At 53.8% G+C, this 27,762-nt stretch overlaps 2 protein-coding genes and 1 long non-coding RNA gene across 7 annotated transcripts in view; 1 reads left to right on the top strand and 2 right to left on the bottom strand.

The window, feature by feature from the left end:
- Positions 1-364: 364 nt before the first annotated feature.
- BDKRB1 (bradykinin receptor B1) lies at positions 365-27,616 on the bottom strand. Of its 3 annotated transcripts, none has more exons than XM_047864269.1 (3): positions 27,504-27,616; positions 8,197-8,379; positions 365-2,148 (listed from the first exon to the last, which is right to left on the bottom strand). In XM_047864269.1, the coding sequence occupies exon 3, from the start codon at positions 2,136-2,138 to the stop codon at positions 1,077-1,079; it is 1,062 nt and encodes a 353-aa protein (XP_047720225.1). In that variant the 5' UTR covers positions 2,139-2,148; positions 8,197-8,379; positions 27,504-27,616; the 3' UTR covers positions 365-1,076. The 3 variants fall into 3 exon arrangements, with proteins under 3 accessions (XP_047720225.1, XP_047720226.1, XP_047720227.1); XM_047864270.1 differs by having other exon boundaries at positions 8,197-8,333; positions 27,504-27,569; XM_047864271.1 differs by lacking the exons at positions 8,197-8,379; positions 27,504-27,616 and adding an exon at positions 2,276-4,651.
- LOC125168856 (uncharacterized) lies at positions 17,060-20,437 on the top strand. The gene is made up of 3 exons (XR_007153324.1): positions 17,060-17,467; positions 18,892-19,115; positions 19,770-20,437. It is a non-coding gene; the product is annotated as an uncharacterized LOC125168856 (long non-coding RNA).
- BDKRB2 (bradykinin receptor B2) overlaps positions 21,525-27,762 on the bottom strand; it is a 30,746-nt gene continuing 24,508 nt past the window's right edge. For 2 of the 3 annotated variants that reach the window (XM_047864268.1, XM_047864265.1), the window contains exons 2-3: positions 27,504-27,613; positions 21,525-23,627 (exon numbers count right to left, since the gene is read on the bottom strand). In XM_047864268.1, the coding sequence (XP_047720224.1) occupies positions 22,523-23,627; positions 27,504-27,577 (1,179 nt within the window). In that variant the 5' untranslated portion in view covers positions 27,578-27,613 and the 3' untranslated portion in view covers positions 21,525-22,522. Of the gene's footprint in view, positions 23,628-27,503; positions 27,644-27,762 lie in introns of all 3 variants that reach the window. The other variant, XM_047864266.1, reaches the window with a different exon arrangement.

Below are 27,762 nucleotides of genomic sequence, written 5' to 3'. Positions count from 1 at the left end.
GCTAGTTCTTTGGACTCAGCTTATATGTCTCCTCCTCCTGGAAGCCCTCCAGACCCATCCCCGCCCAGCCACCCATCCTGGGCCCAGTTCCTCTGTGCTCTGAGCACCTCCTCTCACGCGGTGGGGGCAGTTACCCTGCTTTGTGTCACCTCCTAATTCTCATTTTTTATTTTTTTTAAATGTTTATTCATTTTTGAGAGAGAGAGAGAGAGAGAGAGGGAGACAGCATGTGAGCGGGGGAGGGCAGAGAGAGGGGGAGACACAGAATCCGAAGCAGAGGCTCCAGGCTCTGAGCTGTCAGCACAGGGCCCGACGTGGGGCTCAAACTCACGAACTGTGAGATCATGACCTGAACTGAAGTTGGACACTTAACCGCCTGAGCCACCCAGGCGCCCTCTTGTTTTCTTTTTTTATACTCTAATTATTTCTGCAAGTTCCTTGGGGTTAGGACCCCTAGCCGTATCATCTCTGCATGCCTAGCCGTCAGCGGAGAAAATTTGGGGCGGGCAAGTGGAAATGTAACAAGAGACCCGCACCGGAAACTTGTATGAGTTTCCTATGGCTGCTGTAGCAAATTACCACCAACTGGATGACTTAAAACAACACGACTTTATTGCCTTATGGATCCGGAAGCCAGACATCCGAAGTCCGTCTCCTCGGGCTAAAGTCGGGTGTCTACAGGGCTGGCGCCTTCTGGAAGCTTGAGGGGAGAACGCGTCTCCTCTCCCTTCTCCGGCCTTCAGCGGGTGCCAGCAACGGCTCGGGGCTCCTCACGACACTCCAGCCTCTGATCCTGCTGTCACGTGGCTTTCTCTGACCCTGACACTGCCGCTGCCCTTTTACAAGGACCTTTGTGGCTCCGTCGGGCCCACCCAGACCGTCCCCTATAATCTCCCCCTCTCGAGATCCATGGTTCCATCACCCGTGCACAGTCCTCCCACCCTAATCACACCCACGGTCCCCAGGGACTGGGTCCTGGCCATTCGGGGGGCTCGCTGTCCCAGCCGACCACAACAGGACTTCCCCATGTCCGAAATCGCGGATCCGGAAGCCAAGCTTCGTGACTCCCCGCCGGTTTACTTCTGCCAGAAAAGTTGGAGGATGTCTTTCCGCTGGGCCGGGCACACGGGACAAAGGCTCCTAGGGACGCACTGTTTACAAAGCTCCCGCACCTTGGTCTTGAAGAGCCGGCCCACGAAGACGTAAATCACCGGGTTCAGGCAGCTGTTGGTGAAGGCGAAGAAGTTGGCGTACTGCAGGCCCAGGTCTATGAACTTCTCCCAGAAGCAGCCGCGGACGGCCTGCACCTGGAACAGGAAGTCCAGGAAGGCAAAGAAGTGGTAGGGGGTCCAGCACACCAGGAAGGCAGCCACGAGCGTGAGGAGGAGCCCCGTGGTCTTGCCATCCGTGGAGCCCCCGCTCCGCGTGCCGCCCACCTCCGCGCGCCCTCGCAGGGAGGCCAGGATCTGGCCGTTGTAGAAGACGATGGCCAGCAGCGGCAGGAGGAAGCCCAGCACGTTCAACTCCACCATCCGCGCGACGTGCCAGGCCCCGGGCGGGTGCAGTAGCACGCAGGCACAGGTGTCGCTCAGTTCTGGGACGGCGGCGAGGGAGCGGAACAGGAACGTGGGGACGCTCAGGAGGCCCCCCGCCATCCAGATGAGCGCGCAGGTGGCCCGCGCCCGCCGCCTGCGCCCCCGCCTCCGGCTGGCCATGGGGTGCACCAGTACCCGATAACGGTCCTGGCTGATGGCCACCACCAGGAAGATGCTGGTGAATAAGTTGGCCTTGATGACCCCGTTGACGACGCGGCAGAGGAGGGCTCCGAAAGGCCAGCGGAACCGGTTCGAGATGTTCTCCGCCCAGAAGGGCAGGCCCAGGACGAACACCAGGTCGGAGGCGGCCAGGTTGGCCAGGTAGATTTGCGCCACGTTCAGGCGCCGCCGGGGCAGGAGGAAGACGGACAACACAAGCAGGTTTCCCAGCAGGCCGCAGGCGCAGATGGCGAGGATGAATTTCGGCAGCAGTCCGTGCAGCAGGTCCCAGGCCTCCCGAGCGTCGTCACAGGACGTGGCGTTTGTGGGCGGGGGCTGGCTCCGGTTCAGGGACAGGAGCTCCAGGAGGGTCCGGGACGCCATCCGCGGCGACCTGCAACGACCGGCATGCGGCATCACCTGGGGGAGGCGGCCAGCCACAACCCTAGGCCCGGATGCAGCCCGCCGCCAGCTTTGGACCAGAAAGCTGTCTCGGCCCGCGGCCGCACCTGTTCACTTACCTATCGGCCGAGGCTGCGGCTTGCAGAACGGGAGATAGCTGCCGTCTGTTCCCTTTGGGGAGAAGTTTGCGGCCCCTTGGGACGCAGGAAAAGACTAGGGCTTTGAACGCCGAGTCCAATTCCGAGCGCAGCCACTTGGAGTGAGCCACTGAGACCGGCTAACTTTTAGTTCCCTTTTCGAAAGGCAAAGCTAGTCGTATCCCTCTCGTGTAACCGTGGTGAGGACCAGGGACAGGGTCTATGGCGAGCTTGGCACGGTCACCTGGTCTAGAGGAAGCACTCGGCCTTATTAACAACCAGATTATTATCGTTCGCTCTTGGGCGGACATCAAAGAGCACCCGCTCTGTGCCAGCACCTTGCCAGGGAAAGGACCCAGCCCCCAGCCTGAAGGTGCTCACCGTCCAGAGGCGATGCAGACATGGAGACAGTGGGCGAGGACCTAAGAAAGAATCAGGAAGTGCTAGCAAGAGGTGCAGAGAGCGGGGATGTCCGTCCATTGGGTCCCAGACCAGTGGGGTGGACGGGGTAGGGACAACGGTGGGAGGTTTCCAGCACGAGAAGCCGGGCTTGCAAATTACCAGCAGCAAAACAACAGTAATAAAGCAGCTGACATTGATGAGATGATTTCTAAGCCAGACACCATTCGGAGAGTTGGACATTGACGTACTTTTTCATTTAATGTTCCCAGCAGCCCTGTGGGAGTAAGAGCCTCGTCATCTACATTTGCTCAGAAAACGGGGCGCGGAGGGACTGATCACTCATCCACAGTCGCACAGGGGGCTGGAGTAGAGAGGGGATTCAGCCCGGCACAGTCTGATTCCAGAGGCCGGGCCTCTGTCTCCTTGATTCTGCTACATGTTTGGCTCCCAGTCGGTAGATGAGGAAGCCAGGCTCGGAAGCGAACAGCCTGTCCTGGGAGCCCTCAGTCTGTGCTGACCCGAAAGGCCACAGTCCCAGCCACACAGCAGGCCTGCCTCCCAAATGCCCACACGGAGTTTCAGCGGGGGAGGGATACGGTGGGAAGCAAGCAGACTGAGTCCCGCCGCCCTCTGGAACCCCACGGAAAGAAGGGATCGCATCCTGTACTCGTGGATTTATGGGCACCTGCCAGTCCAGCTGGCCACAGCTGACTCAGGAGACCCGTATGATCCCCACTCACACAGCGGTTCGCAGCTTGTGAACCATTCTTGGCTGGGTGACCTTGAGCAATCGCTTGATGTCCCTGAGCACGACTTTCCTCAACCGAGGACACGATGACTTTCGAGTTTGGATGCTGTGTGTAACTCACACGCTGTGCCATTCACACCGAGGTGTAATTTACCAGTTCCTCCATGCATTTGCCTACTGAGCCGGTGTTTATTGAGCACCTACTATGTACCCGGCACTGTTCTAGGTATTTGGGACAGAGCAGTGAGTCAAACTAGCAAAGACCCCTCAGAGGCTTCCAGCCTCGTGGGAGGAGAGAGCCCACAACAGTAAACATACTGAATAAAATTGTAGCACGGGGGTGGTAAGCAGGGGGAATGGTGAGATGGAATCAGTTTCCGGATTTTATATTGAAGGTAGTGCCGCCATGATTTTCAGTCGGATACAGGTGGGGAGAGAGGAAGGCTCGGATGATGCCAAGATTTTTGTCCAGAGCACCCAGACATATGACGTTGCCATCAGCTGAGATGGAGACGGCAGTGTGAAGATGGGGCAGGGTTTGGCGGCGGGGAGATCAGGAGTTCACTCTCGGACATGTCAAGGTTCAAGGTTGAAGTATCAAGTGGGGACATCAAGTGGGGATTTCCAGCGACTAGATATTCAAGTCTGGTATTCAATGACAAGAGCTGACACAGTGGACGTCCAAGAGTGGACGAAACCACCGAGGGAGAATGTAGACAGAGGGGAGAATGAACTGCTTGGCCACGAGTGGGGAGGTCCGTGGGATACACGGGGGATTAAGGGCTGGTGGCTGTGGAGTATCTGTGACATGGAGAACTCTGACCGAGTGCATACAGAAGAGTCGAGACACTCTTGTGCTGTAAATCCACAGCTAAATATTTATCTGGTTATTTGGGAATCGTTTTATTTATTTATTTTTCTTTGTGGAATTCTTTTTTTTTTTTTTTTTTTTTTTTTTTTTTTACCCTGGAAACACTTTAAAAATTTGCAATATGCCCTTTTGGCCTTGATGAGCTAAAAGATGAAAGTTTCAGGAGGATGTAAGTACTGAGCTCCCTTTTCTCAAGGAAGTTGGCAACAAATTTGCAAGTTGCACAGACTGTTGATGTTTATTTACATCACTAGGCAGGGCTCTGTGGCGATTTCACCAACCACAAGAAAACCTAAGACCCAAAGCTGCTCCTGCAGAAGTTAGTAATTTTAATTTTTTAAACTGTGTATTTTATTTTTGAGAGAGAGACAGAGTGTGAGCAGGGGAGGGGCTGAGAGAGAGAGAGAGGGAGGGAGACACAGATTCCAATGCAGGTTCCAGGCTCTGAGCTATCAGCACAGAGCCTGATGAGGGGCTCGAATCCAGGAACCGTGAGATCATGACCTGAGCTGAAGTCGGACGCTCAACCAACTGAGCCACCCAGGCGCCCCAGAAGTTAGTAATTTTAAAAGATCTGCCCTAAGACACCAATTGCACCCACATAGCTGCAGAAGGCGTTGTTACAGGTCGCTCTGGGAAGCGTGGATTTTCCACTTAGATCAAGCTACTATTCTGCCAATTAATTCAGCTCATTTTTGGTTCCAGTTTATCTCCTGCACAGGTAACAGTGGAAATGACAGCTGATCATGGGTCTGCTTCATAACAACTCCCCACACAGAGAAAATGTTATCGGTATCTTCTGATTCTTCTACTAGAAAAAAAATCAGTCATTTCCAAACATGATCCAATTCACGGACTCAAAGCAAAACTTCTGGAAGTTTCATCTGGGCGACTGGAACAACCACTTCTGGGGGATGCTATTCTAAATTCAGTTTCAGTTGTTTACGTTGGAACTAGAGTTGTATTTTTGTGATGATAATACAAATACAGATTTTGCTGGGGTGTGGTGTCATGGTAACAGCGATGTTCTTTCGAAAATAAGAGAGCAGTGGAACAGAAATGGACTTTGAAGAGGCCACTGGTGCACACACCGTTTGCAATTGCATATGAATAAGTTTCAGGATCCTACCAATTAATTCTTTTTTAATGTTATTTATTTTTGAGAGTGAGAGAGACAGAGCATGAGCGGGGGAGGGGCAGAGAGAGAGGGAGACACAGAATCCGAAGCAGGCTCCGGGCTCCGAGCCGTCAGCACAGAGCCCGACGCGGGGCTTACACTCACCAGTTGCGAGATCATGACCTGAGCCGAAGTCGAACACTTAACCGACTGAGCCACCCAGGTGCCCCTCAATATTCTACCAGTTAAAGTGGAGGTTAGAGTTGACAAAGTTTAGAAAATCTAAAGATGGGTGCACAGGGTTACAGAACCACAAGCTTTTCGTAAGAAGGTCGACGATGAATTAAAAAAAAAAACAAACAAACCCTAGAGCACGTATTTCCTTTCTTTGCTGCCCCATCATCAATCACTTTTAGGGGACCTTGAGCCTAAATGCCCGGAAATGTTACTAAGCTGTTTGTTAAAGCGGAACTCTAAATTTTGTTTGAATTTTGTTCCAAATCAACTGGATATCTTTAATCAAGGTACTCAAAGAATGGAGCACCAAAACACCTGCTTTTACGCTTTTAGCAGACTGTAATTACCTTGAAAACGAAGGCATTTTGCAGAAAATAAAGGACATTTATTGCGAAAGGGAAAAAAATGTTTAAAGAATGCGAGCTCGGTGGCACCCAAGATTTGATTTTAAATCTCTGTAGCGAGCTCTGGCATATCTCAGTTTGTGGGAAGAATCTTTTCACTCGGGTAAATTCATATTCCGTACAAGAAATGAGACGAAATTGAGAAAACCTACGATGCGCGGCCTCTAAGTTTCACAAAACGTTCAAAAAGGAGAAGTAACTACAACTTATTTGTAGAGTAAAAATATTACCTGGTAAAAATGTTTGTTGAAAGCCACTCTGAACTAGGGCATAGAGGCATCACCTGTGAACATACGTGGGCGAAAAGAGTTCCGTGATTTTGTATGTAAAGAGTCAGACCTGAGAATAGCCTCTGCTTGGCAAAATTTGCTCAGAGATTAGCAGGTACCTCGGCACTTACAGCAAGGACATTTTCTTAAATACATTCTAGTCTGGGGCGCCTGGGTGGCTCCCTCGGTTACGCGCTCGACTCTTGGTTTCTGCTCAGGTCAAGCTCTCACGGTTTGTGGGTTCGAGCCCCGCGTCAGGCTCTGTGCTGACAGCTCGGAGCCTGGGGCCTGCTTTGGATCCTGTGTCTCCTTCTCTCTCTGTCCCTGCCCCGCTCATGCTCTGTCTCTGTCTGTCTCTCTCAAAAATAAATAAACATTAAAATTTTTTAAAAATAGGGGCGCCTGGGTGGCTCAGTTGGTTAAGCGTCTGACTTCGGCTCAGGTCATGATCTCACAGTTCCTGAGTTCAAGCCCCACATCGGGCTCTGTACTGACAGCTCAGAGCCTGGAGTCTGCTTCAGATTCTGTGTCTCCCTCTCTCTCTGCCCCTTCCCGCTCACGCTCTCTGTCTCTCAAAGATAAATAAACATTAAAAAAGATTTTTTTTTTTAAATTTTTAAAAAGAAGCTGGAAAAAGCAAGGATTCTCCCTTGGAGTCTCCAGAAGGAACACAGCCCTTCTAACACCTTGACGTTAGCCCAGTGCGACTGATTTTGAACATCTGACTTCCAGAATAATAAATTTGTGTTGTTTTAAGCCACTAAGGTTGTGCTGATTTGTTAACGGCAGCCAGAGGAAATTCAGGCAATTTCGCCCTCCCTAGGGAATCAGGGGCTGCCTCCCAAGCCACCAGCAGAGACCTCTGACTTCAGCTCGAATCTGGTTGGTTTAGCAGACACTGCCCTCCGTCCCAGTGGACCCAGCTGTGTCCGTGGGCCCCCCACGGACACAGCACGTCTGCTCAAGCTGGGCTCATTTTGAAAGGGTTTGTCTTTACCAGCTGTTGTCTGTGTTTATATGACGTCGGACAGAAAGGAGAGCCCTTCCTTCACCAGTTCTTAGTTTTAGCTCTGATATCTGCCTGGCACATAGTAGGTGCTCAATAAACAGCAGCTATTGATAGTATCGGTAATACTCGATCTTATTTGAAAAACGTAGAGGTGATGTCGGGCAGGCCTGCTAGAGAAGATGATTCTGTAATTTCTACGTGATATTTTCTGAGTTTGCATATTTCAACCCTGGCATGTGCTACTCGGGAGACCACTTTCTTCAACGGATTGGGCCTCGTGGAATTCGTTCCAATTTCAACAGTGAGGTGAGATAAAGGCATTTGCAATACAGACAGAGAGATGAATGAATCTCAACTCAGTCACATAATTAAGATGCGATTTTCAAGCCACAAAGAACCCAACCAATTCATTGGCCTTATGAAATCTTGCAAGCAACCCTGGGAAGACCGATTTGATTTTTAGAAATCAAAATTCGTAGATTGAAACTGGTCAGAGTCCACACGGAGCTCATTAGGGGCTGTATTATTCAGCCTCTACGTGTTTCATACGGCCTTGATGTCAAGAAAGAATTTCTGGGACCTCCATGAACTAGTCCAGACACTCCTCCTTTCCTGCTGGAAAAGCAACTAAACCCTGAAGCAGGCACACAGAATACAATCTCTCCCACTGATTTAGAATTACGTTTAAAACAAAAAACAAAACATACACGTAAAGAAAACAGAAAATCCTGCCAGGATTTCATTGTAAGAGGAAGCTTGCTTTGTTTGTTTTTTCGAACGAGACCTGAAGCTCCGCTCACACCTTGCTCTCGTAAAAGGAAAAAAAAGAGACGGCTGTTTACTTACTCCGGGGATGAAAAAGCTCGCGACTTCGTCTGGGTTTTCTGATGGCGAGAGCTGCCTTCGGAGGTGTTTTCTGGGCTGAGAAGCACCGTGGAGACGCGATGGCCTTAAATTGCCCAACCTCCTCTCCAATGAGGTCACTGGAGGGATTGCCGAGAAAGTGAGTCTTTCGATGGAAGAAGCAAGCTGGGGTTTAAAAGGAAAATTGCTCTGTACTCTAAGGCTGGCAAGAGAGTATTCAGCTCCCAGCCCCTCTCTTTACTTTGGAGACATCTGGGGAGACCAGGGACTCTGCCAAAAAAAAGTATGTTGGCCAATATGCCCTTAAACCATATTCCGGCATCATCCAGTCCCTTCGAGCCTCAGTGGACATTGAGTAATGACTGTGCCCCGTTCACCACGGGGTCCCACATGCCTGAGGTTTGCTACAAAACCTCAGCTTTTGCGGGAGCTGACTTCAACGTCCCTTTGGAGTTTCAGTCCTCAAGGACACACGGCCAAGAATCCGTTAGTGTGGACCCCATTAAACAAACAGTGAGCTAGGAAAAAAATTGACTCCTGCAACGTCCGGAACTGAATGGGATCAGAAACACTTTTCCTCATCTTCCCCAGCAGCGCTGAAGCCTATTTGTCTGCACACATCCAATTGAACTGCTCAAGACCTCCTGTTCAGACAGTAAGAAATTTCTGGCTTTCTTGAGTGTCTGGCCTCAAGATCCTGTCACTGAAATGCTCCTAACCCTCCCTCTTAAAAATTAAGACGCTTCAAACTCCCTCCCTAAATGCAGGAGAATGCATCCATGCCTGGGGCTTGAATTGTGGCTTCTGGAAAGGTCATCCTCAAATCTCAGGGCCCCAGCCCTCCCCACACCCGAGTCCTGCCTCTTGGATGCCCCACGTCCCCTCTTTAAAAAGAAATTTTTTTTTTTTTTTGCATTTATTTATTTTTGAGAGACAGAGAGAGACAGAGAATAAGCAGGGGAGGGGCAGAGAGAGAATGAGATAGAATCCGAAGCAGGCTCCAGGCTCCGAGCTGTCAACACAAAGGCTCAACCCGGGGCTCAACACGGGGCTCAAACCCACAAACCAGGAGATCATGACCTGAGCCAAAGTCGCACGTTTAACCGACTGAGCCACCCGGGGGCCCCTCCATGTCCCCTTTTGATGTCACCTTGAACCCAACGTGTCTGGGGCAGAAGAATGTCCCCTTTGTCTTCAGAATCTAGCCTTCTCTGTTTCTTTTCTCTGTACTGACACCTCAGTGGGGACAAACTGCACTTTAGAACTTTCTAGCAAGTTTCTCCTGTTGCTAGATATATTAAAATTGTGGAAACCGAAGAAACAAAGATTCCGAGACTCAGCAGCTGGGGAGCATTTGAGGGAGGAGACTGGAATTTGTCTTTGGGGACAGTCCCTTCAAGTGAGGAGAGACCTGGGATGTTTTAGTCACGCAGACGTTAGGCGAATCTCGGCCAGCGTCTGGGTAGCTTTTCATCAGAGAAGGCCTCCAAATCCCAGGCCTTCAGTAACAAAGATGGGAGTCTCACCAGTGGAAACCATTTGCAGAGACTGACTGCCTTTTCTCTCTTCCATAGGAGTGGAGACTGGACTGCTTCTCACCAGTGTCTGTCTTAGGAGATGCCTTCCTGCCCAGACAGGCATTGACTCGGGAGGGTCCCTGAGACCAGCTCCGCGGGAGGTGAGCCACTCGGTCGGACCCTGGCCCCGCCTCACGTCGGGGAGAGACGGTGAGACGGTGAGAAGGGGCCCGTGTGTGGCAGGACCCTGTGGCCCCCACTGCTGGTGGCCCACTTGCCACGTGATGGCTGATGAGCGGGGCTTCGGGAGATGACTCTGTGGCAGCCTTGCCAAAGCCTTGGGGGCTCCCCCCGCGGGCGGGGTGGAAAGTTCTTTTAGGAATACGGATGTTCCTCCTATGGCTCACTCGGGGTGGGAAATGAAGTGGAGTTGCCCTCTGCCTCTGGGGCTGTGGGGAGAGGGGGCCTGAATTCCAGGGGCTGAGGGCAAGGCGAGGGAACCCCAAGTCTTAGGGACAGGGGGCCTGAATTCTGGGGAGGGGTTGAGGGCAGGGTGAGGGAACCCCAAGTCTGTGGGGAGGGGGACCTAAATTCTGGGAAGTTGAGGACAAGGCGAGGGAACCCCGAGTGTTAGGGAGAGGGGGCCTGGATTCTGGGGGGTTAAGGGCAGGGTGAGGGAACCCAAGCTTATGGGTCAAGGGGGCCTGAATTCTGAAGGCTGAGGGCAGGGTGAGGGAATCCTACATCTAGGAAGGGGTACAGGCCCCTGTAACGTGGAGGCAGGGGGAGGCCAGGAGTGGGGTGAGGGTCCTCTGGGGCCAGGGGCCTGTGTGGGGCCTCTGTAGGGAGAACAGGACAGCAAAGAGACTATTCTAAGGCATGAAGAGGCGGCTGGAAAGAGACCCAGGGCTGCCGTGTAGAAACAGGACAGCCTGGCCAGTGTGCTGGGACAGGTCAACCTTCCCTGGATTGTCCCTGATGCTGATGCTGGGGACTCCAGGCAGTGGGGTCTCCTGAGCTGAGGGCTCGGGCTATGCTCCATGCATATTCCGAGAAGGTGAGCTTGAGCTTAAGGGACTTGGGGACACACGGGTCACAGTCCCCACCATGGCACACACACAGTTCTCTGGTCACTAAACCCCAGAATCACCCTGTCTCCTCTCCTAGTCACGTCCATCAGGTTCTGCAAGGTCACCTCCCTGGGCTCATCTCTACAGGTGACTTCCAGATGTCGGACACCTTCAGGGCTCTCGCTCAGTCCTCACAAGACACGAGCTGTCTCTTTTATCATCTTTACGTGTGGCCGCAGGAAAGGAACCGAGGCCGGCCCGCTTCTGGCCGGGACCGAAGGCCCAGCCGGCCGTCCTTCCCCTCCGTCCAAGCCTTCCTTCCGGCCGTAGGTGTTAGACAGTCACGTGGCAGACACGTCTGCGACAAAGAACTCCCAATCTCCTAGCTTTCTGAGTTTTGTCCTTCTGTCCATGCTTGTGCTGGATTAATATTCCAGAGCACCTGGATTTTGTCATTTCCTAGGACAACAGCTAAACCCCCTGGAATTCAGACTCCCCTGTGGTCCTGCGGTAACACGCGGAGCCACCCTCCACCCTGGGACATTTCCTGACGGGTGACTCCTGGGCTCCTAATGCCTCTGGACACGCCTTCCTGTGAGCGTTTGCTGGAAATGCCCCCCCCCCCCACCGCCCCTGTCTTTCTGCTTAATGCGCCTCCGTCATTCAAGGCCCCTTTGGTCCTCTGTGAGCACAGGTCTGAGTGTTCACCTTCTATTCTGCACACACGTAGGGAGCACCTGCAAGGTGCCAGGTGGCTGCTGGGTGCCAGGGGGCAGGGAGGAGGAAGCCTGGCGCCCCCCCCTTGCCCCCGGGGGCCGCTCATGTTCCATGCGTCTGGCAAGCGATCGAGCCAACATTTGCAGCCAAGTGTGCAAACACCACTATACGAGAGCCCGCAGCGTGCAGCACAGAGGGGGTGGGGACGGATGGGGCCAGGGTCTGGTGTCAAGATGCAAAATCCTACAGTTTGTAGGTGTAACAAGGCACAGATACCTGGAAAGCGACAGGGCGACGGGGGCCGGCTTGAAGGTGTCCCGGGCATGCAGGCAGCTGGGAGCACTGCCCTGGCCTGAGCCGACGGCCATTTAGAAGTGAGGGGCGGGGCGCCTAGGTGGCTCGGTCGGTTAAGCGTCTGACTTCGGCTCAGGTCATGATCTCGCGGTCCGTGAGTTCGAGCCCCGCGTCGGGCTCCGTGCTGACAGCTTAGAGCCTGGAGCCTGTTTCGGATTCTGTGTCTCCCTCTCTCTCTGCCCCTCCCCTGTTCATGCTCTGTCTCTCTGTGTCTCAAAAATAAAAATAAACATTAAAAAAAAAATTTAGAAGTAAGGGGCTCTGGGCACTGGCCACTCAGCAGAAAATAGCCCACTGGGCCAGGGGTTCCACAAACCAGTGCAAGTTTAGAAATTTGCACATAAAACGCTGCCTGGACAGTGAGACTCAGCAGGCCCTCCCTGAGGGGAGTCAGGAGAATCCCAGAGCTAATGCAGCCAGGGCCGGGGTGCAACACTTGGAAATGACCTGTGACCGGGGAAGGTCAGCCACAATCCTCTATGTTCTAAAGCCTGAGCCAGACCAGGTCACGTCTCTGCCTGAAACCCTCAGGCTCCCCTCGCAGGGACAGGAAAGTGCTGGGATCGACAGTGGCCCACCCACAAGGCTGCACAGCCCTGCTGCCTTTCTCAGTGTCCTTTTCACGCTCCCCACCCGCTCATCCACTGGCTCTCTGGCCTCTTTGCTCTGTCTCAGACGTGCCACGTCCTCTCCGCCTCAGGGCCTTTGCACTGGCCATTCCCTGTGCCCGGAGCACCCTTCCCGTAGACAGCCACATCCCTCGGGTCCTCCTGGCCCCCACAAATCCCCCCTTATCAGAGAGCCCTTCCCTGAAGTAATACCTCCTCCCTTCTGCCCTCTTCATTTTTCTCACCACCTGGCTACACTGTTTAGTTTTTACTTCCTGTGTCTCCACCAGGCAAGGTGTTTACCTCTTTTGATGAGAGTCTTACTCCCAAACTCCTACAACAGAGCCGGCGTGCTCAATCAGCACGTTATTTGCTGAATAAATTCATAACCCTATTTATTTATGCTGCATATCGGAATATCAATAGTTTGTCCCTATGTCAACACGCACATCCTGAACCCCTTGGGGGCTCCAGGTCCCTTGTGGGCAATGGGAAGACGGAGGTGAACAAAGCCTTTTCCGTGTCCCCTTGTGGAGCGCGGGGTCCGTCTGAGGACAAAGACAGGCAGGCAGGCAGACAGTGACTGCACGCCTTGGAAGGCAGAATGGTAATGAAGAGCCAAGGTTACGTCCGAGTATGAAGGCCTAAAGAATGGAAGTCTTGGAAGAATTATGGCAGAGGGATATTTGACTGGGGTTTTGAGAGATGAATAGGAGTTTGGGAGGCGGGCCAGCCAAAACAAACAAACAAACAAACAAACAAACAAATGCAAAAACATTGTAGGTGGAAGGCCCAGCACGTGGACGTGCACAAATGTTGTTTGTGGAAGGCTTACTTGGAACTTAGGAGTCAGCCCAGGGTCAAGCCTCAGACCGCGTTTTCTCATTCCTTTTGAGGACCACTCAGCCCCTGCCCTGGCGTCCGCTCTGTGCAGATTTGCCCCCAAAAGCTGTTGTTTTGGTGCAGCAAAGCACGAAACGGTTTCAGATCGGAGTGAGTTCTCTGAGAGCGCAGATACTCCCCTGGCGCTGGGGGAGAGGGGGCGAGGGTGGGAAGAGAGCCGGGGGACCCTGCGCGGAAGTCCCGGGAAGGCTCAGACCCCCAGTTTCTTCATCTGGCAGCGAAGGTGCCCTGCCTGCTCTGACAGCTGTTGCGGAGATGAAATGCATCCACGGAAAATGTCACTCTTTCATCATATGGACGTTCACAGGATGAGATGAATTATGCGTACGTATGTTCCCAGTTTTATGGCCTTCCTCTGTGGAATCTGGCAGAAGCCGCCCATATGGAAAGCCCGTTGCCTCATCTTTCAGTCAGCCCACGGGCCTAAATGGCCTACGCGTCTGGCGAGAAATGGGGGCGTGAAATCAAGTTCGTTTTCCACGGAAACCAGTAGTGCTCGTATGTCTTTTGCGGGGATGGGATTGATGCTGTGAGTGTGTATCTCTAACACAAGAAACCAGGCCGTGCCCCGTGATCAGAAATGTTTCTACGACCTGGGCGCAGGAGAAATGACACGCTGAAGACAACCCGCACCTTCCCTTGAAGACTTGGGGTCATCCTTGGCTGTCCCAGCCCTCATGGTGGCTACAGATATGTGACAGAGACAGATACGTCGACGATACGTGTGAAATACTTGAATGGGGTTCTCCACTGGGCATTCGGAGAAGATGCCTCAGAAGAGAGCTAACGTTTCAGAGTTTGTTGACATAGATGTGTCTCAGGCAGGGCTCTCCAGAGAAACCAAACCAACAGGATATTTACCTATTCCTATCTATCTATCTATCCATCCATCTATCTATCTATCATCTATCTATCATCTATCTACCTGTCTATCTATCTACCTACCTATCTGTCTATGGATCATCTATCTTCTTCATCATCATCATCTATCTGTCAATCAAGATATTTATTCCAAGGCATTAGTCCATGTGATTACAGGGGCTGGCTATGTCAAAATCCACAGGGCAGAGCAGAGGACTAGAAACTCAGGCAGGAGCTCATGCAGCAGTTTTGAGGCAGAATTTCTTCTCTGGAAATCTTAGTTGTTGTTCTTAAGGCTTTCAACTGCTTGGATGAGGTCCACCACATTATTGAGGGTAATCTCCTTTACTTAAAGTAAGGGATGTTCACCACATCTGCAAAAGACCTTTGCAGCAACCCCGGATTCCTGTGCGATTAAAGAACCAGGTGCTGGAGCCCAGCCAAGCTGACACGTAAGACTCACCATCACAGATGGCATTTAGAACCATGATCCTGGCTGGGATTAGTAAGGTGGCCCACGCAGAGAGAAGAGAAGAAGGCTTAGGGTCGAAGCCTGAGGAGTGCCAACATTTACATTTTAGGTGGAGAAGGAGGTGCTGGGCAAGGAGAATAGGAAGAGCAGCCAGTGGAAAACAGATTCCGTGCCGATCAAGTCTGGGAGACCTGGGGTTAGACCAGGCTTAGAGAAGCATGCCTCCTTGCAGGACTTCTCAGGGCCTTTAATATGCTTTTGAGCATTGTGAAGCCTCGCGAGGAAGGTGTCGTGGTTGCAGTTCTGAGACTTATGGGACCAATCAGGAGCCGGGTTTTGGTTTTGCTTTTGGTTGTTGTTGTCGTCATTATTTTGTTTTCACTTTGTTTTGTTTCGTTTTGAGAAACTTTGGGGAAAATCTTCCAAAGTAAACAATGGCACCACAATGGCTTACAGAGTAGAAAGTGAGCCCTATGGCTCTAGGAGAAAATGATTTTAGAACTGAATTGAAGAGAAAGAATTCGGGCGGTTAATGGGGTGGGGGCACCCAGGAGAGACAACCAGTTCTCGCCATGAGAGGGTCTGTTCTTCCCCATGGAGCACGAGGACAGGGGTCAGACTGCCCCGAAAGGCCATCCAGCCGTCGGGATGCCAAGGTCCCACTGCTTTGTCTTCCTCCCAGTGGACAGGTACTTTGGGGGGAAAATCTGACTTGCAAGCAAGGCCCCGGTCCTCAGGTCTGATCTGGAATTCGGGGCGAGCGGGTCTGGGCCGCAGAGCCACAGGCCAGGGAGGGTTCGGATCCTAGCTCCATGACTGAGGAGCTGGGTGACCTCGGACCGGTTTCTGCGACGCCTCCGGAAGCCTTGGTTTCTTGGTCTGTGAAGTGGGTCCTTTCCCAGAGTCTGGGGATCAGGTGAGATGCTGTGGCGACGCAGCCAGCGGGAGCTGTCCTGGGTTATTGCTTTGTTCTTGCACAAGAAGGGTTATGTAAGCCGTCCTCTGTCTTGGCCGGGACCCCAGAGAGGAAACAGACAGACAGGGCTGGCCCTCGCTGTGGGCCTCGAAGTTGACTCAGCGTGGACGGGGTGTCCGGGGAAGCTTCAGAACCCTGTCTTGGTTCATCTTGTGGGGTTGTCCCTAAACAACCTTCCACCAAGTCGGAAGCCGGGAGCCAGGCCCTGTGGCCTCTACTTAGCCTGGTCTGGGAGGCCCTGAGTCAGCCTGGCTTTGGGGCCTGGGGAAAGAAGAGGGCAACAGGGCAGCCCCGGTCCTGGGCCAGCAGCCTGGGGACTGGGGTATTTAATAAACCCGGCTCTAGCGGGTCTGTGGTTCGTACACTCTGGGGGGCTTGGGTTTGCCCCTAACATCCTACATGACCTTGAGAAAGGCCTGGGGATCCTCCTTTGGAAAAACTCCCTCGAGCTCTGTCAGATGCTCTATCCTGCTCTTTCTTAGGGACACTTCTGTCGCCAGCTGGCATCACCAGCCCTCAGGAGACCTCAAGGAAGCTTCTGGTGGACTCCTGCATTGCTGGGGGGAAAGGGGTCTGTGTGGACCCCGGTGGGCAGGCTCAAAGGTGAGTGAGCGCATCCTCAGAATGATTACAGCGCCTCTGGCCGCCTCCCGGGGCTGCCGGAGCCAAGTGCCACAGACAGGCTAGCTTCGAGCAACGGAAATTTAGTCTCTCACAGGTCAGGAGGCCAGAAGTCCAGGATCAAGGTGTCGGCAAGTTGGGGCCCTCCTGAAGGCTCTGAGGAACAGTGTCTTCTATGTTTCCTGGCTTCTTGGCGGTTCTGGGGAATCTTTCACACTCCTTGGCTTGTGGGACCGTCACTCTGATCTCCGACTACATCTCCTTGTGGTCTCTATGTCTCTGTGTGTGTCTCCCCCTCCTATGAGGACCCCGGTCCTTGGACATAGGGCCCACCGTAATCCGGTATGACCTCCTCCTACCTTAATGACCTCTGTGAAAACCCTATTCCCAAATAAGATCCTGTTCTGAGGTCCCATGTGGACATGAATTTGAGGGGGGGACGGAATACTATTTAACCCACGAGAGCGCTTTGATCTCTGTTATTCTTCACAGCACCTGGATTCTCATCGTATAGGCGAGAGAACAGAAACTCAGAGAACCTGACTGGCTTTGCCCGAATTCCCAGAGGCGGGAATGACAGAGCTGGCATGTGAACCAGGAACCTGGCTCCAAGCCCAGGGCAGTCGCTGTCACATTGGTGCTGCCCTCTACAGTTTATGGAGGGAGCCCTCCTTCCAGAGTCATTAGCTCTGGGTAAGACAGTCACACTTAGGGTGTTAGCTGCCTAGTTTCCAGATGAGGAAACTGAGGTCAAAGGCCGTTGGAGGGGGGGTGAGGGGTTGGCCAAGATCACACAGCGAGTAGGTGGCGTGGTGGGGCCTCAAGGCCTGGCCTCCAAAGTTCTCCCCCTACAATGAAATGTTACCTCTCAGCATCGGGCACATGAAGGGAACCAGACACAAAAGGCACGTGGTGTTATGATTCCATCCGAACGAAATGTTCAGAAGAGGCAAGTCTGGAGACGGGAGGGTTAGCGGCTCCCGGAGCTGGGGGGAGGCGGTGCTGGGGGATTTCACGCTGGGGTGATGAGCGTGTTCTGGAACTAGAGAACAGTGACCACACAGCTCTGGGGGCAAGCGGAACCCACTGGAATGGGTGAGCTGTCTGGCTTGTGAGTCATATCTCGATAAAGCTGCTACGGAGGACATCTCAGGGTAAGGTGACAGCCTCCAGCCCCTGGTGTGTGTGTGTGTGTGGGGGGGTGGATTCTGTAGGAGGTAAATACTCACGAAGCCTACAAGATTCAGACTCTGTTAGGGCAGAAACAGCCCCAGCGCGGGCTCAGAAGCTGTCCCCGCAGGAAGGCACCTTGAGGCCAGATTCGTACCCCCCACCCCCAGTGAAGTCACAAGCACCCCTCCTGAAGAGCGGTGGGGTCTTAGCAAGTAACTTCCCTCTCTGGGCCTCAGTTTCCCCATCATGAACTGGCGGTAACACAGGTGCCCACCTCCCTGAGGGGTCACGAGGGTCTGAAAAGAGGTCAGCGGAGTGTGAGACATTATCATGGGGCCATTTGACCTCAGCCAAAAAACAACAAACAAGCCATCAGGCTTCCAGCCATTTCCACTGCTGAATCGTGAACTCCTCGCCTCGCCCCTGTCCACACCCCCCCTCCCCCCCCACTGCTCCCAATCCTCCAGGGTTTGGCGAGAGGTCAGAAGGTGTGGCTCTGCCATGGGCTCAGGAGCTAAGAACAAGGAGAGAGGGGACCGCACTGCCGGTGGCTGCGGATTGAGACTTTGCTTTCCAAATCATGAAGACTGCACCAGGGACTTCAGAGATCGACGACGGCCCTCATCGCTAGCATTCAGTCCCACCAGGTCGCTGGCATTCAGCTTGCACCGCGACCCCACCTCCTCACCCACTCGGCCAGGGCAGGCTCAGGGGCCCACCGGTGGGCTTGCGGGGGGGCCGCGGAGGGTCAGGAAGGCAGGGGCCGCTCATGTTGCTGGGCTGGCTGGGGGCAGGTGGGAGGGCGGCTTTCCCAGCCCGTTTCCACCTGCCAAGAGCCCAGTTCACGCTTCCAGCCAGGTGGCTGGCTTCCCTCTGGGCTGCAGACATCCTAGAGTCACGCTTACCCTGAGACCAAAGTCCCTTAGAGGAGTGAGCTCCCTCGGGCAGTGGTGGGCAACTTTTTCCGAGCTCAGAGTCGCTGGGGAGGGAAGGGTGCAGGCCGAGTGGGAGGCGCGAGCTCTGGAAGGAGCACAGAAAATCTGTCGGACTCTATCCAGTTGTGGACACCAGGGCCAGAGGGCAGAGAACGAGCCAGGAAGTGGAGAGAGGGAAAGATACAAGGCAGGGGCTGGCTCATGACAGGCCTTGCGAGCCACGTTATGGATGTAGAACTTTATCCCGGGTGCCGGGACACGTTTGCAGGATTTCCTGTTAGAGACCATGGTCCTCGCCCTCACCATCGTCTTCATCACAGCTGTCATCACCATCATCATCACCATCATCATCACCATCGTGGCCGCTCACACGTGTCGAGCGTGTACCAGGCACCGGGCCAGAGGCTTTTCTGCGCAAATCCTGTCAACAGCTCTGTAAGGCAGATGCCTTTATTCGCCCCCCTTTACAGATGAGAAAACGTAGGCCCCGAAAGGATCGGTGAGATGCTCCAGACCACACAACAAATAGGAGCCCCGGCCGGAACCGGGACTGGAATCCAACCCAGGTCTGCCTCATCCCAAGCCTCGGCTCCTAAACGCTGCTCTTTCGGGGTATAGCCCCTCTATGGTTGTATTTGTGTGAAGACACGTCATTGGATACAGAGTGAAGGATAAGAGCTGGCAGATGGTCGAGGTCAGTATCAGAGACGGCAAGAGCGGTGAGAGGATGCTCAGCCATAGAGAGAGGCAGATAGGTCCCGGAAACACACGGGTGGAATCTGAAAGAGGTGCTGATCCGGTAGGTGGGAGGGATGGGGGAGAGGGTGTATTGACCGATGACCCGCAGGTTTCCGGTACGGGTGCGTGGAGGTGTAGATGGAGTAATGCCACTTCTGTAGAGACAGAATAGAAGTGTTCTTTAATGAACGAGTGAATGAATGAATACGTGAGTAATGAGGAGGTCCCCTAAATGAAGTGGGTAATGAGTTCCCCATCGCTGGGATTATGCAAGCAATGGCTACACAACTGTTTGTTTAATCTAGACATTGTAGAAGACACTCCTGCTTGGAAGGGGAGGTGAGAGGGAAGGTCCCCAGTAAATATATATTGCATGCATGAATGATTGAACTTGCTGCCACCCCTCTGATTCTAGGGCCTCATGGGGGCTCGCTGGCACCTGGTGGGAGCTTGATGAGTTACCACTGTAGGAACATAGGACAGGGGAGACTATCAAACCCTATTCAATTTTCTTACATTTCTACTTCGGTATATTTTAGAGCCTGCAGTTTAATACATATTAATGAGTTTACACATTGGGTATGCATAATCAAAATTCTTTTATTTATAGGGATACACAATCACAAGAGCTTGGACACCGCTGTTCTGCAGGACAGAAGCCCTAAAGTGGGTTGAGCAGAAAATAATGGCCTTCTCGCTGCCTCTTGATTGCAGTGTCCTCACAAAACTAAGGTTTTCGGAACCGTGACATGAAAAACCTCTGCAAAAACTACTGCAAAAAAACTCCTCGACCGTTTATTAAGTTGTATGGAAAAGACACATGTTTACACCCTTCATCCATTTCTCATTGTTTGTGAATTGCTCCCTCCTTACAATGTAACAGCTCTCTGGGTCTTTCACAGGACAATGTTCTTTATCACAGTGTCAAAACAACCCACTGGGCGGCTGCCCTCCTGCAGACTGATGGCTCCTCAGGCCACGGGGAGGACCCCTAAGTGACCATTAGGTGTCCAGAGCTAAATGACCATTAGGTGCCCATCACACACCCGCTGATGGATGAGTGCTACACATTTGCGAAGCACAGCCTCCTTTTTATTCCACTCACAGTCTGCGCGCGGTTTAACTCCATTAAAATGTTAAACCCTTCCTACTTCTTCAACCGTTTTCTTTCTCCAGCTACGAGTGTGTGTGTTTATTGGGGCAGAGGCGTGTGCGTGGCAGGGGCACAAAGGCTGGGCATCTTTTCTGACTCCTTTTGCTTTAAAATCTAGAGCTGGTTTGATGAGGATTTACGGGCTGTTTGCCATCCAAGATTTCCTGGTCTTTGGGGTTTCCATCTTCTCCGGAGAGGGCTTGCTAACAAGTATCCAATTACTTTGAGTGAATGAATGCTGTCCTGGTGTCGCTTGCCTTACCATCCTGGTAGCTCCTGAGCTCCACTGCTACTGAGCTGGCCCTCCCCGCCTTGGTTCTCCGCCACAGGACGTTGGAGCGTTGGAGCCCGGGAGGTGCGTTCTCCTTACTCCCCACGGTGCCTGCCGGCCACAGCAGGCCGATTGGGAGCCGCGTAGAAAAAAAGAAATGAATCCTCCCTGGAGCACCGAGGGCTTGGCGATAGGACTGTCTCTTAAGCCTCTGGCCAAGGATGCTGGTCCAGCTTCCTGTGGCCTTACTCCTGGGACCCGCCCCGCCCCGCCCACCACCCCGCCCACCACTGCCCCATCGCCCCGCCCACCGCTGCCCCATCCAACCACTGCCGGCCCCGCCCAGCGAAGGCGGAGCCACAGCCACTCCGCAGCGCCGGCTGGAGGCCCCTGGGGGAGGGCGTTCTCCCTTCTGGGTTCGTCGTGTGGGGCCCCAGGGCTTCCTCTTGGTCACATAAGACCAGGCAGCCACGCCGTGACTCAGACCCAGCTGGCCCAAATGAGGCGCTCAGCCCTGTGGGGGAGCTTGGTCCCAGGATCAGCGCTATGGGGTCCGTGACCCTCGTGCCAAATCATTGGGCTGCTGTCCTCGGGTGGCAATTGGTTGGTGCCCTCGGTTGCTGAGACCGGGACAACGGTGGACGGGCTGGACTCCGCCTGAGTACTGCCCACCCCCAGTCTGAGCATGAGTCCCCGGCAAGTTCACTCAGACATCTCTCGCGGGCATCACAAATCAAACATTGAAGGGGTGGCGTGTCCGCAGAACGCTCGCGTGTGTATGTATGTGTGCGGGGCGGGCGGGCAGCGTTACGGGAAGGTGGAAGGCAGGTAACGTTGTTGCGCACCTGCTATGAGGCCAACCCTGAGACGTGCTTTATTTACAGCACCGTTAGCTACAATACCGGTTCTCCTCTAAAGAGCTATTGTAAAACCCGAGTCCGTTTCTTGATAATAAATTTATTTCCATACTGTGTGCCTAATAAAGCCTCACATTTATATAGCACCTTTCCTTTTTCCCAAGCACTTTCGTGCCTGTTAACGTCTTTCAGTCCTCCCAACAAGCTGATGTCACAGAGGACGAAACAGGCAGGGATTAAGTGACGTGCCACTAATTATCAGCAGAACTGGGGCGTCAGGCTCCTCCTCAGTCCTCTCCTCTGCACCAGCCAGGATGCCTCGCTCCACCACGTCGCAGAACAGCCTTCTGGTCGTTGGAAGTAGTCATCCCTGTTCGAGTTTGCGAGTTCCTCGGAGACAGATTATACTTGCTTTTTTCTTCCCTCTTGCCCGCGGTGCTCAATACTTGCCTATACAGCAAGTGCTAGATAAGTGCTAAGTGCTCATCGAGTTCTTGTTTGGCACAGACCATCTTGCCCATGGGCAGGGGGAGTGATGGGATCCTGGTCTCCGGGTTCTTACCAGGGATCCCTCAGAGTTCAACCTTCACTGATCTGAGAAATCATCCTCCGGAGTCCCAGCTGAGAGGATTTAAGAGACTGAAGGCAAAACTCCAGCCAGGCCCCCCGCCTCTGGACCCAGCCGTGTCCTCAAAGCTGGGGTGGCAGTTCTCCCGGAGATGTGATCTGGCATGCTGGGGCAGGCTGGGACACCATGTGGGAGGGACACTCAGTCCCTCCCGTCCCTGTCCCCAGGCACCCTCCACTCCTGGGAAGAAGCAGACTGGCCCACGGGTGGCAGCAAATGGGAACAATAATACCGTCATGTATATGGAGCCCTTGGCTCTGGGCACGAGGTCACCCCATCCTCACGGCCTCGCCCGCTGCATCTTGGGCAGGGCGGGAATGAAGCGCCTGTGTTTGGCCGGAGACGTCGACTTACTGCCCAAGGTCGCATGCCTTCCGTTCCTGCTCCGGCACATCCTGAGGGGCAGCTGTAAGCGCACCCTCACCCACGTGAACCATAGTCCTCGGGGCGGCCCTCACTGGCTGTTCCCCACCCACTCGGGCAGTCTGTGAATCTGGCGTTCCACCGAGATGGAGGTCCGTAGCGTGCCCATGGAGTTCTCCATCTTGGTGGACTCCGACACGCAGCCCCCCTTCTGGCACAGTCCCCGGAACACCTCCCGCGACTTCTTGCGGAAGCGCTTGCCCACGATCACGTACACCAGCGGGTTGAGGCAGCTGTTGCTGTAGGCCACGTAGGACGCGATCTGCGTGAAGACGTCGACGATGTGCTCATCCCAGCAGCCGGACAGGATGTTGAGGCGCAGCAGCGTGTCCAGGAAGGTGCTGACCTGGAAAGGCAGCCAGCAGGTGACGAACAGCAGCAGCACGGCCAGGACCAGCACCGTGGCCTTCCTCTCCGTCTGGATCTCCTTGAACTTCTGCATCTCGTTGTTGCGCAGCACCTTCATGATCTGCACCGTGCAGAAGGTGATGACGACCAGGGGCAACAGGAAGCCCACGGAGTTCAGGAGCACGTTGGTGAACACCTCCCAGGTGCGTGACGGGTAGACGATGATGCAGGCCGTGACGTTGTAGCCCTCGGCCGCGTACTCCTTCATGGTCCGGAAGGCCAGCATGGGCGAACTCAGGAGCAGCGTGCACCCCCAGATCACCAGGCTGTAGAGTTTGGCCCAGCGCACCCCGCGCATCCGGCCCATGGACATGGTTTTCACCAGGGCCAGGTAGCGGTCGATGCTCACCAGCATCAGGAAGCAGATGCTGCTGTACAGATTCATGTAGAGCATGGTGTTCACCACGCGGCAGAGGACCTCCCCAAAAAGCCAGTCGAAGTTGTGGGCGATGGTGATGGCCCAGAAGGGCAGCCCGCAGACCAGGATCAGGTCCGCCACGGCCAGGTTGCCCAGGTAGATCTCGGCCACCGTGCAGCTGCTCTTGTGCAGGCAGAAGACGCCGAGGACGAAGATGTTCTCGAGGGCCGCCAGCACGAACAGGACCCAGAGGAAGGGAGCCTGGATGGCGTTGAGCCAGCTCCACCACTCGGCATAGACGCAGCCCTGGGACGACGTCCCGTTGAGGGTGGACTCAAGCACCTGCGAGGTGATGTTGAGCATTTCGACGCTGAAAGAAAAGCGCAAAAGAGGCCGTTACACCTCAAGGTCACAAGAAGGAGGAGAGACAACTGACGCAGAAGGCGGGGGACTCAGCAAGCAGCTTCCAGAAGCGAGGTCGGGAGGGGCGCTCAGGCCCTTTCTGCCGCGTGCTCAGAGACCGGGGCGCCCCGGACTCCCTGGGGTCTTTCAGAGGGACCCCGTCTCCTTGGGCTGAGCCGAGAGCTCGTGTTGTTTGCCCGGCAGCTCCATTGGGATGTTTCCTTGGACGGTGTCCACCCGCGGCACCAACAATCAGTCTTGGGCCCTGGGCCTCCTCGAAGCTTCCGTGATGGGAGGATGCAAAACACATTCCTTCCTTATCGCGTGGGCCCCTCCCAAGGGAGCTGGGCATCTTTCAGCCTCTCGTGGCCTGGTCACGGTGAGTAATTTATTAGAGGAGAAAGATGATATCATGCCAGACAGTGATATTCCAACCTGCCTCCGAGACCACAGCCCATCTGCCCACACCCTGTCTCCTTCTGGCAGAAGGCAGCGCTGTGCTTCCAGAACCTCCCTCAGCCAAGTGTTGACGGCAGTCCGAGGTCACGTGATGGCAAGGGAAGGCAGGGGCTTTGGAACCAGACAGTTCATATCTCGGCGCGTTCATTGGCTGTGTGACCTTGGGTAAGTTAATTCGCCTCTCTGAACCTCAGTGACCTACCTTGTAAAATGGGAGTACCAGAATCCACTCCTCAGGGCTGCGGTGGGAACCCAAGACAGTGGGCAAAAAGCTGTGCTCTTGGCTCAACAAGCACAAATAATTATCGACTTTTCGGGAACTTATGAAAACAACCGGCACCACTGTTTTCAGGTTCTTGCTCCTGTATTAGCGACTGTATCGTTAACTCACTCCTTCCTCTTCCACTCTTGGGTGCGACTCAGACCATGGGGTGGTTCGTTTTCTGGAAGTGTCACTGTTCAGGCTACTTCCTCTCTACCCTCTGCCAAGAGGCACGGGGGTCGGACAGCTCCCTAGCTGTGTGGTCTTAGGCAAATTGCTTGACCTGCCCGAGCTTCCATTGTGTTTCCTTTGGAGTAAAACACTGCTCTCTTCTTGACTGGCTTTGTACGGCTCTTGCAAGGTCCAACTCAAGGCGTGGGCGTGAAGACACATCGAAAGCGGAGAGTACAACCAGAGGGCAAGACTCAGTAGATGTTTCCCTAGTGCCCAGGGCAGGGGGAGTCAGGGAAGGTGGTGGGAGGGGAGCTCTTCCTGGGTGGGTGAGTCCTTCCGGGGCAGGCTCATTGGCTGGGAGGTGGGGGGTGGCGGGCTGAGCCACAGCTAAGGGAAAGAATTTGCTGTTCACCGGTGGGATTTCCTAGGAAAAGCCCCTCTGCTTCCGGGACCAGATGGCTGGCTTTGAGCGGCCAGACTGGGCACCTGTGACTAACTCATTCCTCAGTGCAATTGTTATTTATGTATTTATGTATGTATGTACGTACGTATGTATTCATTTATTCAATTTTTTTTTAATTTTTTTTTCAATGTTTTATTTTATTTTTGGGACAGAGAGAGACAGAGCATGAACGGGGGAGGGGCAGAGAGAGAGGGAGACACAGAATCAGAAACAGCCTCCAGGCTCTGAGCCATCAGCCCAGAGCCCGACGCGGGGTTCGAACTCACGGACCGCGAGATGGTGACCTGGCTGAAGTCGGACGCTTAACCGACTGCGCCACCCAGGCGCCCCCATTTATTTAATTTTTTAAAACACTTGTCTTTTTTTAAATGTTTTATTTATTTTTGAAAGAGAGAGAGAGACAGACAGACAGAGTACCAGTGGGGGAGGGGCAGAGAGAGAGGGAGACACAGCATCCCAAGCAGGCTCCAGGCTCTGAGCTGTCAGCACAGAGCCCGACGTAGGGCTCGAACTCTCGAACTATGAGAACGTGACCTGAGCCGAAGTCGGACGCTCAACCAGCTGAGCCACCCTGGCGCCCCTGCAATGGTCCTTTCAATGTGCTTTGAGCATCTTCTCTGTGCTGAGCTCCACCCTGTCTGTAGGGACCCAGAGGTGAGTGCCACGTGTCCCCCACGCCCTGCCAAAGCTCCTGGCAACTGTGGTCTAGAGTGTGATGGATGCCGTGGGGGTGTGGGGCACAGAATTGGGTGTGTGTGGAGAAGGACGGAGGTGACTCTGTGACTCTGGAGCTGGATCTCGAAAGACGAGGAACATGTCAACAGAGAGCAAAAGGAACAGTGTTATGTGGTGACAGAGGGTGGCTACATTTGCAGTGAGCACAGCGTAACATATAGAGAAGTTGGATGGCTATGTTGTACCCTGGAAACCAAGGTAGCATTGTGTCTCCACTATTCTCAAATAAGAAAATGAAAAAACAAGACAAACAAACAACACCAACAAGGAGAGAGGAAGACCAGGCAGAAGGAGCAGCTTGAGAGGAGGTGCAGAGATGCGGAAGCCTCTGGCATGTTCTGGAAGGCAAGGTGGGAAGTGGCCAGGGATGGGATGAATAAAGGAAAAAGGACAGTCATCACTGGCTGCTAAGAAAGTGAAGCTTTGTCCCTGAGAGCTTTAAGGAGGGAGTGATGGGATAAGAGAAAGGCTCTGGGAAGATTCTTCTGGCGGAGTGGTGATTTGGATATGTCCCCCAATTTTTTGCTACCCTTCCCTTCAAAGGGTGGAGTCTAGTTCCTCTTGCAGTGAATGTAGCCGCTGACTTGCTTCCCACCCATGGTGGCAGTGACAGTGTGTGAGTCCGCGGTCTGTCATAAAACACATTGCAGTTTCTTCCTTGGCCTTGCAAGGGTGCTTGCTGTGGGGGCAGCTGGCAGCCATGTTGTGAGGGCGCTCAAGCAGCGGTGTGGGAGGAACCAACTTGCCCCCTTGGAAGCAGATCCTCTGGCCCCAGTTCAGCCTTTGGTTGACCCTGGCACCCTAGCCTTGGAGTATTCCGGCTGAGACCCCAGATATCACAGAACAGAGACGGGCCGTCCCCACTGGGCCCTAAGTTCCTGACCTGTGCAAACTGGCAGGCTCCTTCCAGAGCCTCTGGATGTAAGGCTTCTCCTGGACAACCTCCTTGGTCCAGCCTTTGGCCCTGTTTTTGCAGCTACATAAAACCCATTTTCTCAGTGACCCAGGCTTAGACAGTTGTCTCTCAGGGTCTGGGTCTCGGAAGACGGAAGTATGGCCAGATGCTGCCTGTTAATTTCCCAGCAATATGGTCCTTTGCCAATGGGATGGCCCCTGGCCCTTAGCTGGCCCTGAGAAGCCACTAGATTGTCCGAGGTGGCCTGGGGAGTGCAAAACTGGGAGTTAAGTGCCCCGTGGCTGCCTGGTCATCTCCATGGTATGCTGCACCCCATACAGGGCTGAGAAGCCAGGCGGGGCCCCTCTGCCCTTTGTCTCGCCAGCCCTGAACCCTCAAGACCGACCCTCCCTTTCTTCTGCTTCCACTGGCAATCGGTTCTCTCTATGGAGTGGCTAGGCCTCCTACCAGACATCAGACATGAGTTGGAGACATCCCTTCTCCGTGGTGACCTGGTGCATCTCTGATTCCTTGGGTGTTGACTTCAGAATGTCACTCTCTTCATTTCCAAGTTCATTTGGGATGGGTCGCACATGACCATCACTTCTGTATCCTCCTCCCGCATCCCCGTACCCCACCAAACCCAACAGAACACCACCCGCCCTGCTCCCACCAGGTCCATGGGGGACTCGAACACGGGCCCTACCAGCCCTCGAGAGGTTTTTTTTCTGCAGATCCCACATTGCCTGTTGCTTTCACTGTTGCCCAGGAGATGGGGGTCACGTTCCCCAAGTCTTCCCCAGGCTGTCTGCCCCTCCCACCATAAGCAGGAAATCAAGGAATTCTTTTGACTTACCCGAAAGTGGCTGTGGTGGGCACGGGGTCCTCATGAAAAGTCACGAACATATGTCTCCTCCAGGAAGAGAACATCTGGACTCAGAGGGAGACGTGCGTGAGGCGCCCGGGCTGATCGGAGGAGAAAAGACAGATCGTGGGCTGGGGACCATAAAACACACATGTGTTTGTCCACGAGGGAAGGGAAATCGAGCCCTTCACTTAGCAAATATTTATTCAGCAGCTGCTGCATACTGGGTGCCAGGGACATAATGGCACAA

This window comes from Prionailurus viverrinus, chromosome B3, assembly GCF_022837055.1.
Source record: "Prionailurus viverrinus isolate Anna chromosome B3, UM_Priviv_1.0, whole genome shotgun sequence".
Lineage (NCBI taxonomy): Eukaryota > Metazoa > Chordata > Mammalia > Carnivora > Felidae > Prionailurus > Prionailurus viverrinus.
This window is presented reverse-complemented; position numbering and strand designations above follow the sequence as displayed.

Coding starts and splice junctions, on each gene's coding strand:
- BDKRB1 (XM_047864269.1), bottom strand. CDS start 2,138: ATGGCGTCCCGGACCCTCCTGGAGCTCCTGTCCCTGAACCGGAGCCAG.